At 45.6% G+C, this 25,230-nt stretch overlaps 1 protein-coding gene across 4 annotated transcripts; it reads left to right on the top strand.

The window, feature by feature from the left end:
- Positions 1–835: 835 nt before the first annotated feature.
- Positions 836–19,090, top strand: ACKR2 (atypical chemokine receptor 2). Of its 4 annotated transcripts, none has more exons than XM_055281253.2 (3): positions 836–886; positions 4,713–4,872; positions 17,890–19,090. In XM_055281253.2, the coding sequence occupies exon 3, from the start codon at positions 17,927–17,929 to the stop codon at positions 19,079–19,081; it is 1,155 nt and encodes a 384-aa protein (XP_055137228.2). In that variant the 5' UTR covers positions 836–886; positions 4,713–4,872; positions 17,890–17,926; the 3' UTR covers positions 19,082–19,090. The 4 variants fall into 4 exon arrangements, with proteins under 4 accessions (XP_055137228.2, XP_055137239.2, XP_055137220.2 ...); XM_055281245.2 differs by having other exon boundaries at positions 880–886; positions 4,802–4,872; XM_055281264.2 differs by lacking the exon at positions 4,713–4,872 and having other exon boundaries at positions 856–886.
- The last annotated feature ends 6,140 nt before the right edge of the window (positions 19,091–25,230 follow it).

Here is a 25,230-nt window from a genome sequence, read left to right as displayed (position 1 = left end):
AAGAAATTTTAAGAATTTGTGTTGGGCTGCATTCAAAGCTGTCCTGGGCTGCATGCGGCCTGTTGGTTGGATAAGCTTGCTCTATAGTCAGTTTACAGACAGGGAAACTGAGTCCCAGAAAGGCTCAGGTGGTGGAGTCTTTGTATAAGAAGCAGTGAGACGACTGTTAGGTAAGTGCAAGTAATTCTAGGAAGGCTTTCTGCATCAAAGCCTGCATTCACCCAACAAACATTTACTGAGTGTCTACTGTGTGTCCAGTGCTGGCTGGGCTATGCAGTGGGGGATATTCAGATGAGCAAGAAATAATTCTGTCCTGGAATCACTAACCAGATCTGAGGTGGAGGGGCTGGGGAGCAAAAAGGAGCAAATAATTACACAGAATATTCACAAAGACAATGAGCAAAAGAGCACGGGAGTAGGAGTCAGAAAGTCCATGTGGCTGCTATCACCTGTGTTTCTGGGCAAGTGATGGGGTTTCTGAGTCTTGGCAACCCTGTCTGCAAAATGGATGTGATAACTTCAGCCTGGCCTAACCCACAAAGCAGATGTCTGGAGAACCACTCTGTAATTCTAACTTGTAGTAAATATGTAAGTGAAGATATTTTGATAAATGAATACATATATTGATTTCAAACAAATGCATTTGTAGCAAGGCAAGGGACTGGCAGTTGGGAAAAGGATTATACACAACCCCTTAGCTGAAGGGTGCCTTGGGCAGATGTACAAAAGAGGAGATAACACAGTCTGAGTGGCCAGAGGGGGCCTGGCTGGGGACAGCACAGAAAGAGGAAGTGGAAGAGGTGAGAGGAGCATCATTTCCTTCCTTTTGTCCCATCAATGGAGCATGTTAGGAAGATCTGAGGTTCTGGCATAACAGCAAATAAAAGTGAGTAAATGTGGGCTCTAACCAGGCTTCTAAATTGGAGGGCAAGTTTGTAGCCTAGGAATTCAGAGTTTTAAGGCCCTAGAGAAGGACTGGACTGACTTCCTCATAAGTTAAACTAGAATGGGGTGAATTTTGCCCAAGGAAGACAGAGAAATAAAAGAAAGAAACAGTGAGACAGAGGATGAGGCAGGGCCAACCCAGGGCTCTGCCATCAAAAACCAGGCTGTCAAGAGCTGGCAGACTCAAGAAGGGGCAATCAGAGCATGAGCTTGGTGGTGCTGGAGGGAGGATGCCTGATGGAGAGCAGGGGTGGGGGTGGGGGATCTGGGGCTACCTGGCCAGGCTCAGCCCTTCCTGGAACTCTTTGCCTGTGGAGTTAGGACTGACTCCTCCAACTGCAACCTGCCCGTTCCAGGAAAAAGCCCAGCCCTTGTTGGGAAGATGCCTCAGTGAGTTTCAGGGAAAGGGGAAACCTAGTTGCTCACACAAATGCTCAGAGGTCTCCCAACCACCTGCCCTGCACACCAGGGAGTGTCTGACATGCTATGGCTTGGGAGTGACACTGAGGGAGTGACTTAGCCGTGGGCCACATCTCATTAGGAAAAGCAGCTTAACAGAAAACAGATGGGTTGAAATATTTTAAAAGAGGATGAGACAATTTGAACAGCAAAATAAATAATGGGAGTAATAGGATAAAATAAATACCCATGAGTTCATACTAATATAAATACTTAAGAAGAAAGGCTAACTCTTTTAAAAAAAAAAAATTTTTTTTTTTGAGATGGGGTCTCCCTCTGTTGCCCATGCTGGAGTGCATGGCACAATCTTGTCTCACTGCAGCCTCCACCTCCAGGGCTCAAACAATCCTTTCAACTCAGCCTCCCAAGTAGCTAAGACTACAGGTGCATGCCACCACGCCTGGCTAATTTTTGTATTTTTTGCAGAGATGAGGTTTCGCCATGTTGCCCAGGCTAGTCTCGAACTCGGAGACTCAAGCCATCTACCTGCCTTGGCCTCCCAAACTGCTGGGATTACAGGCAAGAGACACTGTGCCAGGCCCAGCTCTTTCTTATAATAGAATTCTAATTAATATATGTAGAAAGAATGATGGAAATAGAATATCACCATTTGGAAAAAACCACAGTAATAATTATTGTTGGAAAGTATAAATGGATGCAAAAATTAGTGGACAAAAGCATGATGAGAAATAGGATATTTGCATAGTCTCAAAGTAGCAAGATACTTATTAATTACAAAAGGTAAATAGTAATTTCACAGTGGAAAAACTTGTTAGATACCACATTTTTCAAGTGATCAAAGTTAATATCACCAGGAAAGAGACATCTTGAAATTATGTACCTCTGATATGTATACTGAGGACATAAGATCACTTCTGTGTTGTTCCTGCCCAAAATACACAACCTCAGTCTAATCCTGAAGAAACACCACACTAAAATTTAGGGACATTCTACAAATGAACTGGCCAGTACTCTTCAAAACTGTCAAGGTCATGAAAGACAAAGCAAGACTGAGGAACTGCCCCAGAATGAAGAGACAAAGGAGACATAAGAACCAAGTGCATTCCGGTTTAGATCCTGGGCCAGAGAAAGGACACTAGTGGGACAACTGTTGAAACTTGAATAAGGTGTGTAGTATCGTGTCAATGTTAATTTCCTTGTTTAGATTATTAGTCTGTACTGTGATTATGTAGATGTGTTAAAAGTAAAACCTTAGAGGCCGGCTGCTGTGGCTCACGCCTAGAATCCCAGCACTTTGGGAGGCTGAGGCAGGCGGATCACTTGAGCTCTGGAATGGGAGACCAGTTTGACCAGCATGGTGAAACCTTGCCTCTATCAAAAATACAAAGATTAGCTGGGCATGGTGGTGGGCACCTATAATCCCAGCTACTGGGCTGAGGTAGGAGAGTTGCTTGAACCTGGGAGGCACAGGTTGCAGTGAGCTGAGGCTGAGCTCACACCATTGCACTCCAGCCTGGGCAACAGAGTGAGACTCTGTCTAAAAAAAAAAAAAAAAAAAAAAAAAAAAAAAAAAAAAGTAAAGCCTTAGGCAAAGTAAACGGAGTTTAATTGAGCAAAGAACAATTTGAGAATCGGGCAGCCTCCCAAACTAGATTAGGTTCAGAGAAACTTGGGTGCTGCTGCATGTGGAAGAAGACTGATGGACAGAAAATGGAAGTGAGGGACAAACAGCTGGATTGGTTACAGCTTGGCGTTTGCCTTATTTGAACACCATTTGAATGGTTGGCCACATGTGATTGGCTGAAACTCTGTAATTGGCACAAGAATAGGTTATAGCCTGTTTATACATTCAGTTTGGTTACAGTTCATTATGTGTGGAGAAATCTTTAGGCCAAATTAAAAATATGTAAGTTTTATATATTAAATGATAAAATATGTGTTTTATATATTAAAAGTATATAAAAATATACGTTTAGCCTTAGGCTAAACTCAATTTAACTGATGTTAATATTAGGGGAAGCTGGCAGACAGGTATCTAGGAATCTCGTGCTTTATTTTGCAAGTCTAAAAATTATTTTAAAATAAGGATGTACAAAAGTGGGGAGGTGAGGGAGAATAAAAAAGGAGCCCAGGTCCCAGAACTTAGCTGTTTTGTGGGAGGGACCCAGGACCCTGTGGCTCTTGTTGGGCAGCTCCTTCGGTTTCTCTGTTGGAAACTAGTGTTTGGCCTAGAGAAACCTGGAGGCCCCACTTGAAAGGTCCCCTGCTTCCCTCTGCCTGAGTAAAAACCCATCATAGTCTTAATGTCCATTCTTGGTAGCCTGTGGACCCCAGAGAAAGGCAAATGTCTAAGGCCATATCCATCTTCTTGGGACATTCCGTTCTCTGACGCCTGTCTGAGGGACTATCTGTACCCCCAGTAAAGATGCAAAAACCGAGGCCCAGAGAGGCGAAGCCACCATCTCTAGGTCACACAGCCAGTAAATGCAGAGCCAGGTCCAAGCCCAGCTGTGTGTGACTCCAATGCCATGCCTTTACCACCTGACATTACTACTCAATTATTGCTTAGTCCAGGTGGAGACAACAGGCATTCACCAAGCACTTGCTGTGTGTCAAGGGGGCAGTGGAACTGGAGGTGAGGGTGGCTGAGATACTGATCCTGGACCACAGGTGCTGTGCTGGGAAGGCAGACCCTCATACTGCTAAGCATGTGGCAGGCAATGCATCATATATCCACAGTCATTCATTCATTCAGTCTCTGCTCTTGCCTGTCTCTGGACTCTGGGTGATGGGTCAGATATAGTCCTTCCCCTGGGAGCTCCTGACCCAGCAGGGGAACAGATAGTTAAACAGGCAGCTAATCATACAGAGATGCCATGAAGGGGAGTCGGGGAGAAGGGAAAGAAAGAGGGAAGATGATTTGGAAAGTCTGGGAGATGAAACTATTGGTGACACAGTGGGTGTAGCAGACACAGCCCTGCTCAGTGGGAGTTATGGCCAGAAAAAGAGATTGGGTGGAGTTTAGAATTGGGGCAGAATGGGACTGAGATCTTGCTGAGAAGGTATCTCGGATGAAGAAGCTGAAGATGATGCTGGGAAGGCCCTTCAGGTAGGCACAGGGTAAACAAAGGCCTGGACATCTGGGATGGGCTGTTAGTGGACTTGACCCAGCTACTAGGGAATCATTCCAGAGAGGGGATACATGCTTTGCAAACACTATTTTTGAGGGATGCTCTTTTATGGGGTGGGAGTCATTTGAGCTTGACTCTTATCAATGAGAGAAATTGCTCATGGCTATGCAGCTGAGATGAGGGCTGGGGCAAGGGCAAAGGGATTTTTTTTTCCAGTTGAAAGCAGGATATACATAGGCTGCTGTCCAGAGAGGGGATGAGCACATGGAAAGCAATTACACTCTGTCTGCACTTCCCTGAGGAAGAGGCACCTGGGCGCTGCTGCTCTCCTCCCAGGCTTGTGGTGGACATTCCCAAGCAAGGCATTCTGGGTCCGGTAGGTTATAGCCACACTCGGGGTGCAGGGTGGGGGTGGGACTGCCCAGGGGACACAGGGAGAGACTGAACCCAGTGGTTTGGGGAGTGGGCACAGGTGCTGGGAAGAGGGAGGTGCTAAGTCAGTGCAGAGCTTTCTCTCCAGGGCAGCTGTTGGAGCAATTGCTTCCAGCACCTGGAGAGTGATGGGTCTTCTGACCTCTTTCCCTTCCTTGACTCTGGCTCTGAGAATCTGCTTTGCAGATTCTGAAAACCCCTAAGAGTTGGTTTTCCAACCTGGCTGGGGGAGCTCAGGCATTCCTTTCCATCTCTGGGCCTCAGTGTTCCCAGCTGTAAGATAATGGGGCAGATGAGATGGTCTTTAAGGGCTTCTCTCCCAGGGCCAAAGTTTCACAGCTCTGTGGTCTCTTCTTTTACACATGTCTACCCTCTCCCTATCCTGCTCCTTTCTCAAATTCTTGGCCCCCTTCCTTCTGCCCAAAACAGTTCCAGATTCAAATAGTCTCTGGATCTCCTCCCATGCATCCCAGTGTCATTTAATCAGCGAGTTTATTCATTTTAGGGGCTGGAAGAGAACCAATAGTATACGCCAGGCCCTTAGTTTACCATAATAACCCTGCAAGGGAGGCAGATTATAGGTGAGAAAGCTAAGGCTCAGAGAGGTTAAATAATGAGCTCGGAGTTGCACAGCCATTAAGAAGTGAGTTAAGCTGTATTCTGTCTGTTCTACCCTGCCTATTCTGTCTATTCTACCATGCTGAGTGTCCTGCCCTTCCTGGGGATAGTGGGGTTTCATTTTCATGCTGAAATACACACGCGAGGAGTTCTCATGGGAACATTTCAGGCAACAAGGAGAGAGGCAAAAAACAAAACATCAAAAAACATTCTGGGAAAGACATGAAAGTCTCACCTTCTGCAGCAGCAGCTCCTTGAAGGGTCAGGCTCTAAAAGTGCTTACTTTTTGTTAGCTGAAATAAGCTTTGGGAGGAGGGTTACTCTTGTGATTTTATACATGTCACAAACATCCTATCTCCTGACCAGGCCAGGAAACATTGAGTGATGTGGGGTCCCAGGGAGCGTGGGGCGCAGGCAGGCCTCACATATCTCAGAAGCAGGAGACAGCTATGTCTAGCTGGAAGCTGCAAGGGGACTCCTGCCCTGCTGAGGAATGGACAAGGCCACTCCCTTCCAGCCAGACTTTGTGTAATCTGGTGTACCAGACATGGCTCTGGGCATGAAAACAGACAAACAGCATACACTAAGAAGTTCCTGTGGGTTATTTTTGCAGTGGTAGCATCACAGGGGACTTTTGTTTTTGTTTTTTGGCCTCTTTTCTATTTTTCCACTGCATTTCCACATTTTACATTGAATATATATTATTATGGCAATCAGGAAAAAATAACATGTTAAAAAAGTAAGGAGAGAGAACGTGCCGTGATCTGGAATCAGAGGCCAGCTGATTCCTCTGGCCAGCTGTGCCTGGCTCGCAGTGTGGCCCTGGATTTCCTGGGAAACCAGAGAGGCGATACCTGTTCACCCCTTCACGAGGGAGCCAAGAAGACACAGCAATGACTGCAATAAAAAAAGGTATCTGGAAACACAAAGCCCTGTGTAAGTGTCAGGGCTGGTTTCTATTATCTTCATTGTATTTTATAAATCACAATCCAAATATGCTTCCCATGCAGACCATCCAGAAGGCAGCTGTTCATCCTGCAAGCCCGAGGAAGGGATGCACACAGGCTGAACTCCCAGTGTGTGATTTGGGGCTCCAGCTCTGGAGCCAGCTGCAGGAACTTGGTTTCCAGTTCTGCCATATACTTGCTGTGTGTCCTTGGGCACGTTACTCCCCTTCTCTGAGTCTCAGTTCCTCATCTGTAAAATGGGGCCCATTTTATAAGGTTATTGTGAGAAGTCAGTGCATTATTACATATAAAGCTCAGGGGAGGGGATCTATAACCTAGTTGTTATTATTGTTATTTTTTTGAGACAGGGTCTCGCTATGTTGCCCATGCTGGTCTCAAACTCCTGGGCTCAAGGAATCCACCAATCTCAGCCTCCCAAGTAGCTGGAACTAGAGGTGCATGCCACTGCACCTGGCTGTGCTATTTTCTTCGAGTGGTATTGTAACCTAGCATTTAAGAGCATGGACACCTGGTTTCAAATCCTGGCTCTACTACTCAATTGCTCTGTGATCTTGGGCCAGTTCTCTAACTTCCCTGTGTTTTAGTATCCTCAGCTCTAAAACAGGGCTAATAATAGTATTTACTTCTATCAGGTAAATGTGAGGATTAAATAAGTTAATACATTTAAAGCCCTTACCCTAGATTGTATTTTAAAGGAGGATATGATTTCCACATTCAAAGGAAGCCAGCAAAAGTATTTTCCACTAGAAGTGATCTCAAATGGTGTCCTTGGCTTCATATTTCAAAGGCTGGTGTGGCCTCTGGAGATCACATTCAGTCTTGTTTATTTGATCACTTTGCATGTTGAATCAGCTGCACTGTGAACAGTACACTCAGCATGGGTGTGCTCTCAGCACCTGAGGGACCTACACGTGACCCTGTCCATAGGCTTCTTGGCTGTAGGGAGGGCGACCATGAAATTAATGTTTAAGGTGGAAGAGGGGAGATGGTGGGAGACACAAAAGAGGGTTCGGTGAGTCAAGCAGGGTTTGGTCAAGCTCTTGGGGGCCTGATCAGGGGAGTGTTGGTGAAGGCTTGACAACCAGCTCTGGGCTGGGGGCACAGGGGAGGTAGGATGGCAGAGGAGAGGAAAGCCTTGATTTATAGCATTTGCCGTGGTGTAAATATTCCCAGTTTCAAGTTACCAACTTAACATCACTGAACGCAGAGTTGGTTAATTCCATGATCATTTGTTTAATGCCTCCCAGATGCCATATGACTGGCTCTCAGCACACCACTGGCTTTGAACCTTCCTGCCACTAGTTGCTGAGGCCAGAAGTCCCACTGTCGGAACCTCAACCTTCGAATTTAAGTTTGATCCATTCTGAAAGGGAGTGTGTGGGGGAAGGGGTCATCACTTCCACCTCACGTTGTGAGGGCCATCCAATCCCTAGCCCCCCATTTGCTAATCTGAGTCTGTGGACAATTGGGCTTCACCTATCCACACCTGTTTCTTTATCTGGAAAGTGGGGATTATAATCACTTTGCTTCCCAGGACTATGGTGAAGATAGGATGAGAAAATTACATGTGAGTGTTCAACTCATAGAAGGAGCCCAACTAACATGGCTGCATCCTCATCACAATATCCTTCCTCTTGTTGCCTCAACTGCGACTTTCCTGAGATACCTGAGGGAGGTGAGCCCTGGATATCTCCCATTGAGGGTAAGATCCTGGGCAACCAGCAAAGACTCAATCACACCTTTCTTTTTTTTTTTTTTTTTTTTGAGATGGAGTTTCACTCTTGTTGCCCAGGCTGGAGTGCAATGGTGTGATCTCAGCTCACTGCAACCTCTGCCTCCTGGGTTCAAGTGATTCTCCTGCCTCAGCCTCCCAAGTAGCTGGGATTACAGGTGTGCGCTACCATGCCCGGCTAATTTTTGTATTTTTAGTAGAGATGGGGTTTCGCCATGTTGACCAGGCTGGTCTCAAACTCCTGACCTCAGGTGATTCACCCACCTTGGCCTCCCAAAGTGCTGGAATTCCAAGTGTGAGCCACCACAGCCAGCCTTCAATCACACCTTTCTCAGTGACTCCTTTTTGTAACTGCTGGGTAGGGAAGAACAGAGGCTAAGGATGAGGTGAGACCAGGGACAAGGTACCATGTACCTGGAGTCTGAAGACCTGGATTTCAGATGCAACTTGGCTAGCGACTTCCTGTGTGACCCTGGTAAAGTTGCTTTGCTCCTGGGTTAAATGGGACTGATGGTCCCTTCCCAATTTGCCTTATAAGGCTACTGCAGTGCATATGAAGGTGTCCGGCCAGCCGTAACATGCATATGGGAGTGCTGACTGCTGCTGTCATTGTTGGCATTACTGATGAAAGTGATAGGAGGGGATGGTTGCTCCAGAGGTGAGGGAGACCTGGAAAGATTCCCAGAGTGAAAGATCGGGGTAAAGGCCTGATTGCCGTTGCCACTGTTGTTGGCATTATTGATGAAAGTGATAGCAGGATGGTTGCTCCATAGGTGAGGATGACCTGGAAAGATTCCCAGAGTAAGAGATCAGGAGGGCAAAGGCCTGATGGCTGTTGTCATTCTTGTTGGCTTTACTGATGAAAGTGATAGGAGGACGGTTGCTCCAGAAGTGAGGATGACCAGAAAAGATTCCCAGAGTGAAAGATCAGGAGGCTAAAGACTTCGAGTGGGAAGGGGATAGAGTGTTCCATGTAGAGGGAGAACAAAGGTGGCCTGGACTAGCAGGGTCTGCTGACTCTGACCTCTGGCTTTGATTGAAACATTCATCAGACTTGGTTGTTTGCTGAAACAAAAGTCAGGGGACTTTGAGAAATCAAGTCAAGATCAAGGTCCATGTCAGCAGCTCAGAAGAGCTGATGTTTAATCAATGTCAACTCCTGAGTAATAAGCCCTGATAAGGCCCGAGTACACTCCTCACATCCTCCTTCTGCAGCAGCTCACAGGCTCCCAGCACCAGCCATGTGCTAGGAGTCTCCTTATTGCTGCCCAGAAAAGGGAGGAGTTGAAGACCAGGAAGCCCCTGGTGCAGAGGAGAGGACAGGAAGACCAGCAAAAAAAGGCACTGGGTAAAGTTCCTGAGGTTGATCAGGAACAGAGCTGGGCCTTAGATAAAGCCACTCAGGCTGAGCTCCTGGGGTGGGGACAGGTCATGTGTGGTTTCCACAGCATCTGGTCCAGATGCCATTGGATAGGAGCCCAAGGGTGGGGCAGAGGCTCACAGAGTGGGAGGACTCCAGGGCTCTCTCAGGAGAGGTTCTGCTTCAGCAGCACTGAATAGTTCCACCAGCCATGAGATCATGGTATCATAGATACGGTCAACTGAGGACCCGAGTCAACATTTCTTTCGAAGTCTGCCTGAAAAAAGGGGATAAAACTTTTATCAGAAAGGGCTAAGGAAAATGTTTGCAATATATATGAAAAAAGCTAACATCCTCACTATTATAAGACCTCATGAAATGAGCATCCCACCCATTAATAGAATAAATAATTTACAGAAGAAATACAACGGGGTATTGAACATATTAAAAAGTTCAAGCTCATGCAAGTAAAATATTAAAAAGTAAAATCCAGAACTATGGGGTAGAGCTGATTTGCATTTCTCAGTTTGTGGCCTGTGACCATCAGCAGTCTACAGGCCCGTCTTCAGTGGCTCTTCACAATTGCCTGCTTGGACCACAAATTCCTTTTTATCTCCTTCCTGTCTCCTCCTCAAGCCCCCTTCCCAATTGGTGAATGCTCTTTGTTCAATATGAAGTCTCTCTCTCTCCCCCTCTCTTTCTCCTGGAACACACTACAGGTTTGAGCCTAATTCTTAGTTCATGACATACTTGTATCACTGGTTTATGTGAAGCTGTCGTCAAAAAATTATTTTAAATAATGCAATAAAATCCTGGGATGTCACTGCCTTAGAGGACACTTGACCGTGGACAGTGACTCGTCCCATCTCCATGGTCCACTCCAATCCCATGCCGCTGGCTTCTGCCCAGGCACCTGCCATCTTGAATTTGGTGCCTCTCATTCCTATGCCTTCCTGTCATCTATTTGTACTCCTTCAAAGTATGTATGTTTTGTTTCATTTGTCTTAATTTTATTAAAAGAGTATCCTGTACATATTTTTATGGGACTTAGAGAAAAGTGGGCCGATTCAAGAGGAGAGACTCACAGGGTGGTGGTGAGGGTGATGAGGAAAGAATCTGCAAGGTATCCCATGTTTCAGTCTTAGGTGACTGAGTAGTTGGTGGAGTCATTCCGTTAGATAGGCCTAGGAAAGAAGAAAGGGGCTGGTGGGGAGATGATGAACTCAGTTCTGGGCAAAGCAATAATCTAGGCTCGCATTTATTGAATGTCTGCTATGTTCCAGTCAGTTTTGTAGAACTTAAAGTGCTCTGCATGTGTTATTACATTTAAGCATAACAAGAACCTCACAAGACAGGCACTGTTATTATTTTCATTTTAAAGATAAGGAAACTGAAAGGGAGAAAAGTTTAGTAGGTTCTGAGCCCATCAACATGATGGATCACACCTTTCTGCTGCAAACAGAAATATTGGATAAAATGTTTAAAATATTAAATATTTGTCATTAAAAATATTGATATGAAACTATTTACAAATAAAATATTTTAAAATTCTCAAAAAGCAAGGGAAATCCTCAGGTGACAGGAGTAAAGAAAACCCAAAGCCAGGGTGGATGCATTGGACATTTATGGATAAAACAAGCCCCACTGGTGTCTGCCATTACTGAGGCTTGAGTAGGTGGTTTTCCCCTCACAGTGTAAACAAAGCCACTGGGAAGTTTGAACTGGGTGGAGCCCACCATAGCTTGGCAAAGCCACCGTAGCCAGACTGCCTCTCTAGATTCCTCCTCTCTGGGCAGGGCATCTCTGAAAGAAAGGCAGCAGCCCCAGTCAGGGGCTTATAGATAAAACTCCCATTTCCCTGGGACAGAGCACCTGGGAGAAGGGGCAGCTATGGGCGCAGCTTCAGCAGACTTAAATGTTCCTGCCTGCCGGCTCTGAAGAGAGCAATGGATCTCCCAACATAGCACTTGAGCTCTGCTAAGGGGCAGACTGCCTCCTCAAGTGGGTCCCTGACCTCTGTGCCTCCTGACTGGGAGACACCTCCCAGCAGGGGTTGACAGATACCTCATACAGGTGAGCTCTGGCTAGCATCTGGCGGGTGCCCCTCTGGGACGAAGCTTCCAGAGGAAGAAACAGGCAGCAATATTTGCTGTTTTGCAGCCTCTACTAGTGACACCGAGGCAGACAGTGTCTGGAGTGGACCTCCAGCAAACTCCAGCAGACCTGCAGCAGAGGGGCCTGACTGTTGGAAGGAAAACTAACAAACAGAAAAGAATAGCATCAACAGCAACAAAAAAGACATCCACACAGAAACCCCATCTGAAGGCCACCAACATCAAAGACCAAAGGTAGATAAATCCATGAAGATGAGGAAAAACCAGTGCAAAAAGGCCGAAAATTCCAAAAACCAGAACACTTCTTCTCCTCCAAATGATCACAACTCCTTGCCAGCAATGGAACAAAACTGGATGGAGAATGAGTTTGACAAATTGACAGAACTAGGCTTCAGAAGGTGTGTAATAACAAACTCCTCCGAGCTAAAGTAGCATGTCCTAACCCAACGCAAGGAAGCTAAGAACCTTGAAAAAAGGTTAGAGGAATTGCTAACTAGAAAAACCAGTTTAGAGAAGAATATAAATGACCTGATGGAGCTGAAAAACACAGCACGAGAACTTCGTGAAGCATACACAAGGATCAATATCTGAATCAACCAAGCAGAAGAAAGGATATCAGAGATTGAAGATCAACTTAATGAAATAAAGTGTGAAGACAAGATTAGGGAAAAAAGAATATAAAGGAATGAACAAAGCCTCCAAGAAATATAAGACTATGTGAAAAGACCAAACCTACATTTAATTGGAGTACCTGAAAGTGATGGAGGGAATGGAACCAAGTTGGGAAACACTCTTCAGGATGTTATCCAGGAGAACTTCCCCAATCTAGCAAGACTGGCCAACATTCAAATTCAGGAAATACAGAGAACACCACAAAGATACTCCTTGAAAAGAACAACCCCAAGACACATAATTTTCAGATTCACCAATGTTGAAATGAAGGAAAAAATGTTAAGGGCAGCCAGAGAGAAAGGTCAAGTTACCCACAGAGGGAAGCCCATCAGACTAACAGCAGATCTCTCTGCAGAAACCCTACAAGCCAGAAGAGAGTGTGGGTCCAATATTCAACATTCTTTTTTTTTTTTTTTGAGACAGAGTCTCGCTCTGTTGCCCAGGCTGGAGTGCAGTGGCATGGTCCCGGCTCACTGCAAGCTCCATCTCCTGGGTTCACACCATTCTCCTGCCTCAGCCTCCTGAGTAACTGGGACTAGAGGCACCCGCCACCATGCCTGGCTAATTTTTTTTTGTATGTTTAGTAGAGACAGGGTTTCACCATGTTAGCCAGGATGGTCTTGATCTCCTGACCTCGTGATCCACTCACCTTGGCCTCCCAAAGTGCTGGGATTACAGGCATGAGCCAACACACCTGGCCTTCAACATTCTTAAAGAGAAGAATTTTCAACCCAGAATTTCATATCCAGCCAAACTAAGCTTCATGAGTGAAGGAGAAATAAAATCCTTTACAGACAAGCAAATGCTGAGAGATTTTGTTACAACCAGGCCTGCCTTACAAGAGCTCCTGAAGGAAGCACTGAACATGGAAAGGACAAACAGGTACCAGCCACCGCAAAAACATACCAAATTGTAAAGACCATTGACACTATGAAGAAACTGCGTCAACGAATGGGCAAAATAACCAGCTAGCGTCATAATGACAGAATCAAATTCACACATAACAATATTAACCTTAAATGTAAACAGGCTAAATGCCCCAATTAAAAGACACTGACTGGCAAATTTGATAAAGAGTCAAGACCCATAGGTGTGCTGTATTCAGGAGACCCATCTCACGTCCAAAGACACACATAGGCTCAAAATAAAGGGATGGAGGAATATTTATCAAGCAAATGGAAAGCAAAAAAAAAAAAAAAAAAAAAAAAAAAAAGCAGGGCATGCAATCCTAGTCTCTGATAAAACAGACTTTAAACTAACAAAGATTAAAAAGACAAAAATCGGCATTACATAATGGTAAAGGGATCAATGCAACAAGAAGAGCTAACTATCCTAAATATATATGCACCCAAAACAGGAGCACCCAGATTCATAAAGCAAGTTCTCAGAGACCTACAAAGAGACTTAGACTCCCACACAATAATAATGGGAGACTTTAACACCCCACTGTCAATAGTAGACAGATCAGCAAGACAAAATTAACAAGGATATTCAGGACTTGAACTCACCTCTGGACCAAGTGGACCTAGTAGACATCTACAGAACTCTCCACCCCAGATCAACAGAATATACATCCTTCTCAGCATCCTGATACCAAAACATCACACTTCTTCTAAAACTGACCACATAATTGGAAGTAAAACAGTCCTCAGCAAATGCAAAAGAATGGAAATTGTAACAAACAGTCTCTCAGACCACAGTGCAATCAAGTTAGAGTTCAATATTAAGAAACTCACTCAAAACTACACAACTACATGGGAACTGAATAACCTGCCCCTGAATGACTACTGGGTAAATAATGAAGTGAAGGCAGAAAGAAATAAGCTCTTTGAAACCAATGAGAACAAAGACACAATGTACTAGAATCTCTGGGACATAGCTAAAGCAGTGTTTAGAGAGAAATTTATAGCACTAAATGTCCACAGGAGAAAGCAGGAAAGATTTAAAATCGACAGCCTAACATCACAATTAAAAGAACTAGAGAAGCAAGAGCAAACAAATTCAAAAGCTAGAAGAAGGCAAGAAATAACTAAGATCAGAGCAGAACTGAAGGAGATAAGAGATGAAAAACTCTTCAAAAAATCAATGAATCCAGGAGCTGGTTTTTTGAAAAGATCAACAAAATAGATAGACCACTAGCCAGACTGATAAAGAAGAAAGGAGACAAGAATCAGACACAATAAAAAATGATAAAGGGGATATCACCATTGATCCCACAGAAATACAAACTACGATCAGAGAATACTATAAACACCTCTACACAAATAAACTAGAAAATCTAGAAGAAATGGATAAATTCCTGGACACATACACCCTCCCAAGACTAAACCAGGAAGAAGTCAAATCCCTGAATAGATCAATAACAAGTTCTGAAATTGAGGCAGTAATTAATAGCCTCCCAACCATAAAAAGCCCAGGACCAGACAGATTCACAGCTGAATTCTATCAGAGGTACAAAGAGGAGCTGGTACCATTCCTTGTGAAACTATTCTAACCAATAGAAAAAAAGAGGAATCCTAACTCATTTTATGAGGCCAGCATCATCCTGATACCAAAACCTGGCAAAGACACAACAAAAAAAGAAAATTTCAGGCCGATATCCCTGATGAACATTGATGCAAAAATCCTCAATAAAATACTGGCAAACCAAATCAAGCACCACATCAAAAAGCTTATCTACCACCATCAAGTCAGCTTCATCCCTGGGATGCAAGGTTGGTTCAACATACACAAATCAATAAATGTAATCCATCACATAAACAGAACCAATGACAAAAACCACATTATTTTCTCAATAGATGCAGAAAAGGCCTTTGATAAAATTCAACACCCCTTCATGCTAAAAACTCAATAAACTAGGTACTGATGGAACGTATCTCAAGATAATAAGAGCTATTGATGACAAACCCACAGCCAATATCATGCAGAATGGGCAAAATCTGGAAGCATTCCCTTTGAAAACTGGCACAAGACAAGGATGCCCTCTCTCACCACTCCTGTTCAACATAGTATTGGAAGTTCTGGCCAGGGCAATCAGGCAAGAGAAAGAAAGAAAGCGTATTCGAATAGGAAGAGAGGAAGTCAAATTGTCTCTGTTTGCAGATGACATGATTGTATATTTAGAAAACCCCATCACCTCAGCCCAAAATCTCCTTAAGCTGATAAGCAACTTCAGCAAAGTCTCAGAATACAAAATCAATGTGCAAAAATCAAAAGCATTCCTATACACCAGTAACAGACAGAGAGCTAAATAATGAGTGAACTCCCATTCACAAATGCTACAAAGAGAATAAAATACCTAAGAATACAACTTACAAGGGATGTGAAGAGCCTCTTCAAGGAGAACTATAAACCACTGCTCAAGGAAATAAGAGAGGACACAAACAAATGGAAAAACATTCCATGCTCATGGATAGGAAGAATGAATATCGTGAAAATGGCCATACTGCCCAAAGTAATTTGTAGGTTCAATGCTATCCCCATCAAGCTACCATTGACTTTATTCATAGAATTAGAAAAAACTACTTTAAATTTTATGTGGAACCAAAAAAGAGCCCATATAGCCAAGACAATCCTAAACAAAAAGAAAAAAGCTGGAGGCATCACGCTACCTGACTTCAAACTATATTACAAGGCTACAGTAACCAAAACAGCATGGGACTGGTACCAAAACAGATATACAGACAAATGGAACAGAACAGAGGCCTCAGAAATAACATCACAGATCTACAACCATCTGATCTTTGACAAACCTGACAAAAACAAGCAATGGGGAAAGGATTCTCTATTTAATAAATGGTGTTGGGAAAACTGGCTAGCCATATGCAGAGAACTGAAACTGGACCCATTCCTTACACCTTATACAAAAATAAACTCAAGATGGATTAAAGACCTAAACGTAAGACCTAAAACCGTAAAAACCCTAGAAGAAAAGCTAGGCAATACCATTCAGGACATAGGCATCGGCAAAGACTTCATGACTAAAACACCAAAAGCAACGGCAACAAAAGCCAAAATTGACAAATGGGATCCAATTAAACTAAAGAGCTTCTGCACAGCAAAATAAACTATCATCAGAGTGAACAGGGAACCTATAGAATGGGAGAAAATTTGCAATCTATCCATCTGACAAAGGGCTAACATCCAGAATCTACAAAGAACTTAAATAAATTTACAAGAAGAAAACAACCCCATCAAAAAGTGGGTGAAGGATATGAACAGATACTCCTCAAAAGAAGACATTTATGTGGCCAACAAACATACGAAAAAAAAGCTCATCATCACTGGTCATTAGAGAAATGCAAATAAAAACAACAATGAGATGAGATACCATCTAACCCCAGTTAGAATGGTGATCATTAAAAAGTCAGGAAAAAACAGATGCTTGAGAGGATTGGAGAAATAGGAATGCTTTTACACTGTTGGTGGGAGTGTAAATTAGTTCAACCATTGTGGAAGACAGTGTGTCGATTCCTCAAGAATCTAGAACCAGAAATACCTTTGACTCAGAAATCCCATTACTGGGTATATACCCAAGGGATTATTAATCATTCTACTATAAAGACACATGCACACATATGCTTATTGCAGCACTGTTCACAATAGCAAAGACTTGGAACCAACCCAAATGCCCATCAATGATAGACTGGATAAAGAAAATGTGGCACATACACAGCATAGAATACTATGCAGCCATAAAATGGATGAGTTCATGTCCTTTTCAGGGACATGGATGAAGCTGGAAGCCATCATTCTCAGCAAACTAACATAAGAACAGAAAACAAAACACTGCGTGTTCTCACTCATAAGTGGGAGTTGAACAATGATAACACATGGACACAGGGAGGGGAACATCACACAGCCGGGCCTGTTGGGGGATTGGGGGCTAGGGGAGGGATAACATTAGAAGAAATACCTAATGTAAATGACAGATTGATGGGTGCAGCAAACCGCCATGGCATGTATATACCTATGTCACAAACCTGCACGTTTTGCACATGTATCCCAGAACTTAAAGTATAATAAACAAAATTTTTTTTAAAAAGCCCCACTGAAGCTAAGCTGTCATTAAAAAAATTATAAGCCATATATGAGGAAGGGTCAGGAGACACATTAAATAGATGAATTGATATCCCTAAAGAATAAAGAAGAATTTGAAAGACACTGTAAGTCTTTTTAAATAATGAAGGAGAAAAATAAAGAAACAAAACCATAATGAAAGAATTAAATACTCTGAAAACACCTGAAGGTTAGTCGCTTATCCAAGAGTAAGTGTCCCAGAGTAAGTGGGATTCAGTAATAAGACAAAGGTGAGGGACTATCTTGGTGACATAACTATTAAGTGGTGCAGATGGCTCCCTAAGCCTATGCTCTTACTTGCTGGACTGCAAGTGCTGATGTAGATTTGAAGAGTCTATTGGACATCCCAGGGCAGCAGCAAAAGTGGGTTTAGAGAAAGGTAGAGAATGCTAGGTCTCACCATATTTTCCCCTCACAGCACTACAGGACGTCGGGACTGGGCACTTCCCTTCAACATGGCCGCCACTGCTTCTCCGCAGCCACTCACCACTGAGGATGCCGGTTCTGAGAACACCAGCTTCTATTACTATGACTACCTGGATGAGGTGGCCTTCATGCTCTGCAGGAAGGATGCAGTGGTGTCCTTTGGCAAAGTCTTCCTCCCAGTCTTCTATAGCCTGATTTTTGTGTTGGGCCTGAGCGGGAACCTCCTTCTTCTCATGGTCTTGCTCCGGTACGTGCCTCGCAGGCGGATGGCTGAGATCTATCTGCTGAATCTGGCCATCTCCAACCTTCTGTTTCTGGTGACACTGCCCTTCTGGGGCATCTCCGTGGCCTGGCATTGGGTCTTTGGGAATTTCTTGTGCAAGATGGTGAGCACTCTTTATACTATTAACTTCTACAGTGGCATCTTTTTCATTAGCTGCATGAGCCTGGACAAGTACCTGGAGATCGTTCATGCTCAGCCCTACCACAGGCTGAGGACCCGGGCCAAGAGCCTGCTCCTTGCTACCATAGTATGGGCTGTGTCCCTGGCCGCCTCCATCCCTGATATGGTATTTGTACAGACACATGAAAATCCCAAGGGTGTGTGGAACTGCCACGCAGATTTCGGCGGGCATGGGACCATTTGGAAGCTCTTCCTCCGCTTCCAGCAGAACCTCCTAGGGTTTCTTCTTCCACTCCTTGCCATGATCTTCTTCTACTCCCGTATTGGTTGTGTCTTGGTGAGGCTGAGGCCCGCAGGCCAGGGCCGGGCTTTAAAAATAGCTGCAGCCCTGGTGGTGGCCTTCTTCGTGCTATGGTTCCCATACAATCTCACCTTGTTTCTGCATACGCTGTTGGACCTGCAAGTATTCGGGAACTGTGAGGTCAGCCAGCATCTAGACTACGCACTCCAGGTGACAGAGAGCATCGCCTTCCTTCACTGCTGCTTTTCCCCCATCCTGTATGCCTTCTCCAGTCACCGCTTCCGCCGGCACCTGAAGGTTTTCCTGGCTGCCATGCTTGGATGGCACCTGGCACCTGGCACTGCCCAGGCCTCATTATCCAGCTGTTCTGAGAGCAGCATACTTACTGCCCAAGAAGAAATGACTGGCATGAATGACCTTGGGGAGAGGCAGTCTGAGAACTCCCCTAACAAGGAGGATGTGGGGAATAAATCAGCCTGAGTGACCAAATCTCGGTCTGGTGGGAACAGATGGGAACCAGCTCAATTGGGCGTCCACTCAAAGTGCTCTCTCCAGGGGCCTCAGTGACCATGTTGCTAAACCCAGTGGTCAGTTCTCGGTTCTCAGCCATCAGCAGCATTTGCTCGCCCCTGCCTTCTTCCTCCACTTTCTTCACTTGCTTCCAGGATACCATGCTTTCTTTTCTGAATTGCTACAATCTTCCTTCCTTCCTTCCTTCTTTCCTTCCTTCCTTCCTTCCTTCCTTCCTTCCTTCCTTCCTTCCTTCCTCCTTCCTTCCTTCCTCCTTCCTTCCTTCCTTCCTTCCTTCCTTCCTTCCTTTCCTCCCTCCCTCCCTCCCTCCCTCCCTCCCTCGCTTCTTCCCTTCCTCCCTTCCTACTTTCCTTCCTTCCTTCTGACAGGGTCTTGCTCTATTGCTCTGTCACCTAGGCTGGAGTGCAGTGGCGAGATCTCTGCTCACTGTAGCCTCCTCCTCCTGGGTTGAAGCGATTCTCATGCCTCAGCTTCCCAAGTAGCTAGGACTGTAGGTGCCTTCCACCACACCTGGCTAATTTTTGTATTTTTTTTTCTTTCTTTCTTTCTTTTTTTTTTTTTTTTTGAGATGGAGTCTCGCTCTTGTTGCCCAGGCTGGAGTGCAATGGCGCGATCTTGGCTCACTGCAACCTCCACCTCCCGAGTTCAAGCGATTCTCCTGCCTCAGCCTCCTGAGTAGCTGGAACTACATGCGCATGCCACCACGCCCAGCTAATTTTTATAATTTTAGTAGAGACAGGGTTTCACTACGTTGGCCAGGATGATCTCGATCTCTTGACCTTGGGATCCACCCCCCTTGGCCTCCCAAAGTGCTGGGATTACAGGTGTGAGCCACCATGCCCGGCCCTAATTTTTGTGTTTTTATTAGAAACAGAGTTTCACCATGTTGGCCAGGCTGGAGAATTGCTGTAATAGTTTTCCAACTGGCCCCTGTACTTCCTCTCTCTTGCTCTCCTCCCATCTCATCTGCACCTAGCAGCCAGAATGATCCTGACAGTCTCAGCCTTTACTTCCGCCTCCTTCAGAGCAGCAGCCTGTCAAAACACCAGATTACAACAAATTTAGTTTAAAGGTCTCAATTAGCGTTATTGGCAATTCTAGAATCAGGCAATAGACTCATTGAATTAGGAACAGATTCACTCCAAAAAATACAAAGAGTGTTCCAATGAGCTGGGTAGAAGAGGTTAGTTTTACAGACAGGAAGTGTTAGTTTTATAGACAGGAAGGGGCTGTCGAAGGCAGAAAGAAATGAAGAACAAAAAAAAGATTGATTTTTTTTTTTTTTTTTTTTTGAGACAGGATCTCACTCTGTCATCCAGGCTGAAGTCCAATCCCACAGTCATGGCTCACTGCAGCCACCACCTCGTGAGCTCAAGCGATCCTCCCATCTAAGCCCCCAAGTAGCTAGGACTACAGGAGCACACCATCACACCTGGCTAATTTTTGTATTTTTTGTAGAGACAGGGTCTCACTATGTTACCCAGGTTGGACTAGAACCCCTTGGCTCAAGCAATCTGTCTGCCTCAGCCTCCCAAAGTGCTGGGATTACAGGCGTGAGCCACTGCATAGGGCCAGATTTGTCATTTCAAAGTTACTTTCTATATACGGCCAGAACAGGGTGGTTGACATCAGTTTTCTTCAGGTTACTTTTTAATAATGATTAAAACAAGGGGAATTTCATTATCATGAGCATGGTTACTGTCTGCATTATCATGCCAACTGAAACTGTCATGTTTGGGAATTTGGCTGTTAACTCTGTCTCCAGGAGTCTCAAAGGTCAGATAACAACTTAGTTTCGGTTTGAGGACATAGAACTTTAATATGACAGATTCCATTTTGGTTTGGTCTGGTCAGCTGGGACCTAGTGCAGGAGCTTAGTCCAAAACAATGGCCTCCCATCGTTTTTATTTAACAAGCCCAACTCCTTATGGTAATCCTTTAAGGCCTATGTGATCTGCCCCCGCCCTGGCTACACTCTTTGCCCTTATGTCCACCAGCCTCCAGTGCTCCAGACACAACTGATCTCAAACACTCCTGACACATCCTCCTGGGGATTCCTCTTCCTGGATTGCTCTCCTCTCAGCTGTCTGCTTGGCTCACTCTCTCACCTTCTGAGGTCTTAGCTCAGATATCATCTTTCACTCACCTGTCCAACCTATTTAACACAAACTTCCCCATCTCTGATGCTCCTGATCTTCCTGATGCTCTATTTTTAAATTTTTTCAATAGCGCTTATTTCTTTCAGACATTGTATGTTTCTCCTACTTGTGATGTTCAATGGCTACTGTCCCCACCCACATTGTCCCAGGTGAATTCCACAAGGTAGGGATCTTAGTTAGGCTTACTGCTGTACCCCACCCCCTAACACAGGGCCTGGTGTGTAGGTTTTCAGAAAGTATCTGTTAAATGCATGGGTGGAGGAGGGAGCATTTTCCTTCTGGCACTGCTGGGGACAAAGAGCCTGAGGCCCTCCACTCGCCAGGGTTCCACATTCTCTGTAGTCCAGCTGGGAAATGCTATTAAAAGGACCATTCTTGTAGCCTTGATGGTGGACCCAGCATCTGGCAATCAGGAGGGTCTCGAAGTGCTGCTCCCAGGGAATGTCACAGGACCATGTACAGTCTGCAAAAGGAGGCAGTGAACACGCTTGGCCTAGGCCCCAACTCAGGAAACTTCAGATCTCCCTGGGACCTGCACAATCAAGTCCAAAATCTTTGTCTGATGTCAAGGCTAGGGCTTTTGCAAATAGGATCCCATACATCTTCCAGCCCTCATACTCCTCCACTCCCTTTTCATTTCCTGAACATTCCAACTTCTATGCCTTTGCTCTTGTGGTCTCCCTCATGTAATTAGGATAATTTCCAGCCAGGTATTCCCTCACCCTTGTTTTATAACTGAGTCCCACTTTCTCTGGGACTCCACTGCTTGGTCACTCTGCCCTGTGCTTTGAGAGGAGGTTGGGTGGAGCATGGGACATGGGCCAGTTACTGCCTTCACATTTCCCTGGTCATGGTGATTTTTTTAGGGGTGGGCACATGACCCTGATAGAGCCAATGAAGTGCAATGTCACTAGAACGTGTGAGAAGACAGGCATGAAACTGAAGCTGAGAGGGTTTGAGATCTGGAGCTACTCCTTCCTCCACCCAAACTTCAGAAGGTGAAGGAGATAGTGCATGTGAGTGAGCAGATCCCGAGGGCACTGTTTGAGCCTCAGAATCAAAGCACTTCTGAAGCTCGTCCCAATCTTGGATTCGACAGTTACAAGAACCAATAAATTCCTTTCCGTGTGGAGTCATGTTGTTTTGTTACTTGCAACCTAAAGATTCCTGACTGATATGCTGTGCCCAGTGCTTTTCTCTTCATATCTCTAATGCTTGGCATTCTCCCTGCCCCCTGACACATCCACTGAGCAGCCTTTCCCCAGGGAGCTGCCTGCCCACATGGCATCTCTCTCTCCCGAGCTTCTAAAGCACCCACTGCTCTTCCCACCTCATAGAACTACCTGGTGCAACCTGCCCGTGTCCCACCATGTCTGCCCTGCACAATTGAATGTGGAACCTGGCACACAGGAAAGGAAACATTTTGGTGGATGGAATGGAGGGTAGGAGAACAGACAGCTGGGTGAATGTAAGCTCCATGAGAGCAGGGACTTTGCCATGTGTAAGCTCTGCATCCCCTGTGCTTCAACACATGCTCAGAGCATAGTTGACTTTTTTTGGAATGAATGGATAAGTTTTTTTGTTTTGTTTTGTTTTTTGGAGTGAATGGCTGATAGAGGATTGAGCAGGCAAGCAGTATTCTGCCCGCTGTTTCTTCTCTTCCCCTGAGCTTTTGATGGCAGTCATAGCACATGTGTCACATGCCGTCCGGCAGTCTCTTGATGTAGCACCAGTTGCCTTGTGCCTTCTAGGCATCCAATCTCTCTCAGCTCCGCCTTTAGTTCTCTCTCCTCAAGGCCACCAATTCCCCACCATCAGGAAGGACTCTGAGCTTCCTAGTTCCCTGGGAAATGAAGCTCTAGATCTGAAGGTGGATGTTTGTTTGAGGACGCGGAGGATGGAATACTACTTTAGAGCTCCAGAAATCTTGTCCTACAAGGAACTTCTGTTCGTGTGCCAGCCTGGCTGGTGAGATACAGCCTGAGCTGCACCAACAGGGTCTAGGTGCTCAGAGGCCCTGACTTTGTGCCCATGATGCACAGATAGGATGTCAAGCAAGGGACACCCAGCAGGGCTTGTCACACCAGCATTGGTGGATTTGTGTGTGTCTGTGTGTCTATCTGCCTGGGAAGTACGTGTGCTATGTGGGCTGTGCGTAGTATATATGATTGTGTATGTAGTTATGATGCAGCTGTGTCACTGTGTCCAAGTGGGTCTGGTTATGTGCCTGCAACTTTCCTATTCTTTCTTTTTTTGAGACGGAGTCTTGCTGGAGCGCAGTGACATGATCCCAGCTCACTGCAACCTCTGCCTCCCAGGTTCAAGCAATTCCTGTGCCTCAGCCTCCAGAGTAGCTGGGATTACAGGCATGAGCTAATTTTTGTATTATTAATAGAGACAGGGTTTCGCCATGTTGGCCAGGCTGATCTGGAACTTCTGAGCTAAAGTGATCCGCCCACCTCGGCCTCCCAAAGTGCTGGGATTACAGGCGTGAGCCATTTCGCCCAGTCCTATTTGTTCTTTCATGCCTTTCTCTGTGTATGTGTGAGTGTGTACTTGCTGCAAAAGGCAGGAATATAACAAGTAGTGCCCTGAAGCCTATATCCAAAGGAGAGGGCAAGGGCTAGCTGCAGGTACCTGATTCTCTGTCACTGTCTCAGGTGCTGTATAGTTTGAGAGCAGCTCAGCAGCTCTCACAGCCCAGGCCAGGATAAAGCCCTCTCCACCCCAGCCTTACTTCCGGGTTTGGGCCTTGGTCCCTCCTGTTGCTCTCTGTCTTCCCAGAGGCCTGACAAAGTCTGGCTCCTTGACTGCACTGCTCAAACCTTTCCCAGGGGTCTCAGGAAAGCAATCAGAATTCCTCTGACCCTCAGGCTCTGAGGCAAGGTGGACTTTTCCCATGGGCTGACCTAGGGAGAAGTGTAGAAGTTGCTTTGCCTGTGGGCAGGGCTGCTGCCTATGCTGAACGCCACGAAATGTGATGTTTTGACTCCAGTTAATTCTCTATGAGAAAAGCATCTCTTTTCTTTCCCAGGTGCCTGAAATTCCACCATTGGAAAGCCACCCCTGATCTTGCTTTATTATAAACTATCTTCAGAGAGAACACATTTAGTGGGCTTTCCTCTGAGGTCCTGATTAGGAAAAGGATGAGAGGAAGAAAATATTTGGCGTAGAAATGAGGAATTGGGGGCAGAATGACCGGGTTGGGTGGGTGGTGACTAGAGGCATCCTTGGCAGTCGTAGTCTTCCTCCTGCCTCAAGGCCTCTGCCAGGGTTGGCTGCAGCAGTCCTCATGCAGGGGGTAGAGAGCTATATGGGCCATGGGCCCCTCCCATGCCAGCAGGCGGGCATGGGGCATTGGGATCCCTGCCCACACTCCAATCCTGGGGGCTCTTGCTTCCTGGGAGGCCTGTTGTTATGCTGGATATCCCTGACTGTGGGATGGTACACTTACATTCACCTCACACCTCACCCGCTGAGGCTTCCCTAGGTCCCAAGCATCTCCTCTGGAGCTCTCAGACAGGCCACAGGGTCCATTAAGTTCCTATCTGCACATGGTCACTCCCAGTTGAGACCTTCTGGTCCTGACTCAGGGAACTCCGGCCCTCAGCCCCACCCCAGCCAATCCACAGGCCATGCTCCTGGCCCATATTCCCTTGGGTGTGAGGCATAAAAGGAGACACAGCACCAAGGTCTAGGGAGGGCCAAGGAGGTGTGTGAAGGCTCTGTTCCTGCTTCCCCACAGCCCCAGCCCCATTGTACCGGGCACAGGGCCTGGCTGGGCAGAGATGTCATTGGTACGTTTCCCATGGACAGTCTTCCATCTTCCAGCCAATTTCTCCTCCTTCCATGCCCCCTACTCAACTCTTCTCCTTGTGCTCCTGGTCCTTGTAGAACAGGATGGGATATCTCAGCTTCTCCTAACCAGGCAGAGCTCTA

This window comes from Symphalangus syndactylus, chromosome 1 (assembly GCF_028878055.3).
Source record: "Symphalangus syndactylus isolate Jambi chromosome 1, NHGRI_mSymSyn1-v2.1_pri, whole genome shotgun sequence".
NCBI classification, from domain to species: domain Eukaryota; kingdom Metazoa; phylum Chordata; class Mammalia; order Primates; family Hylobatidae; genus Symphalangus; species Symphalangus syndactylus.
This window is presented reverse-complemented; position numbering and strand designations above follow the sequence as displayed.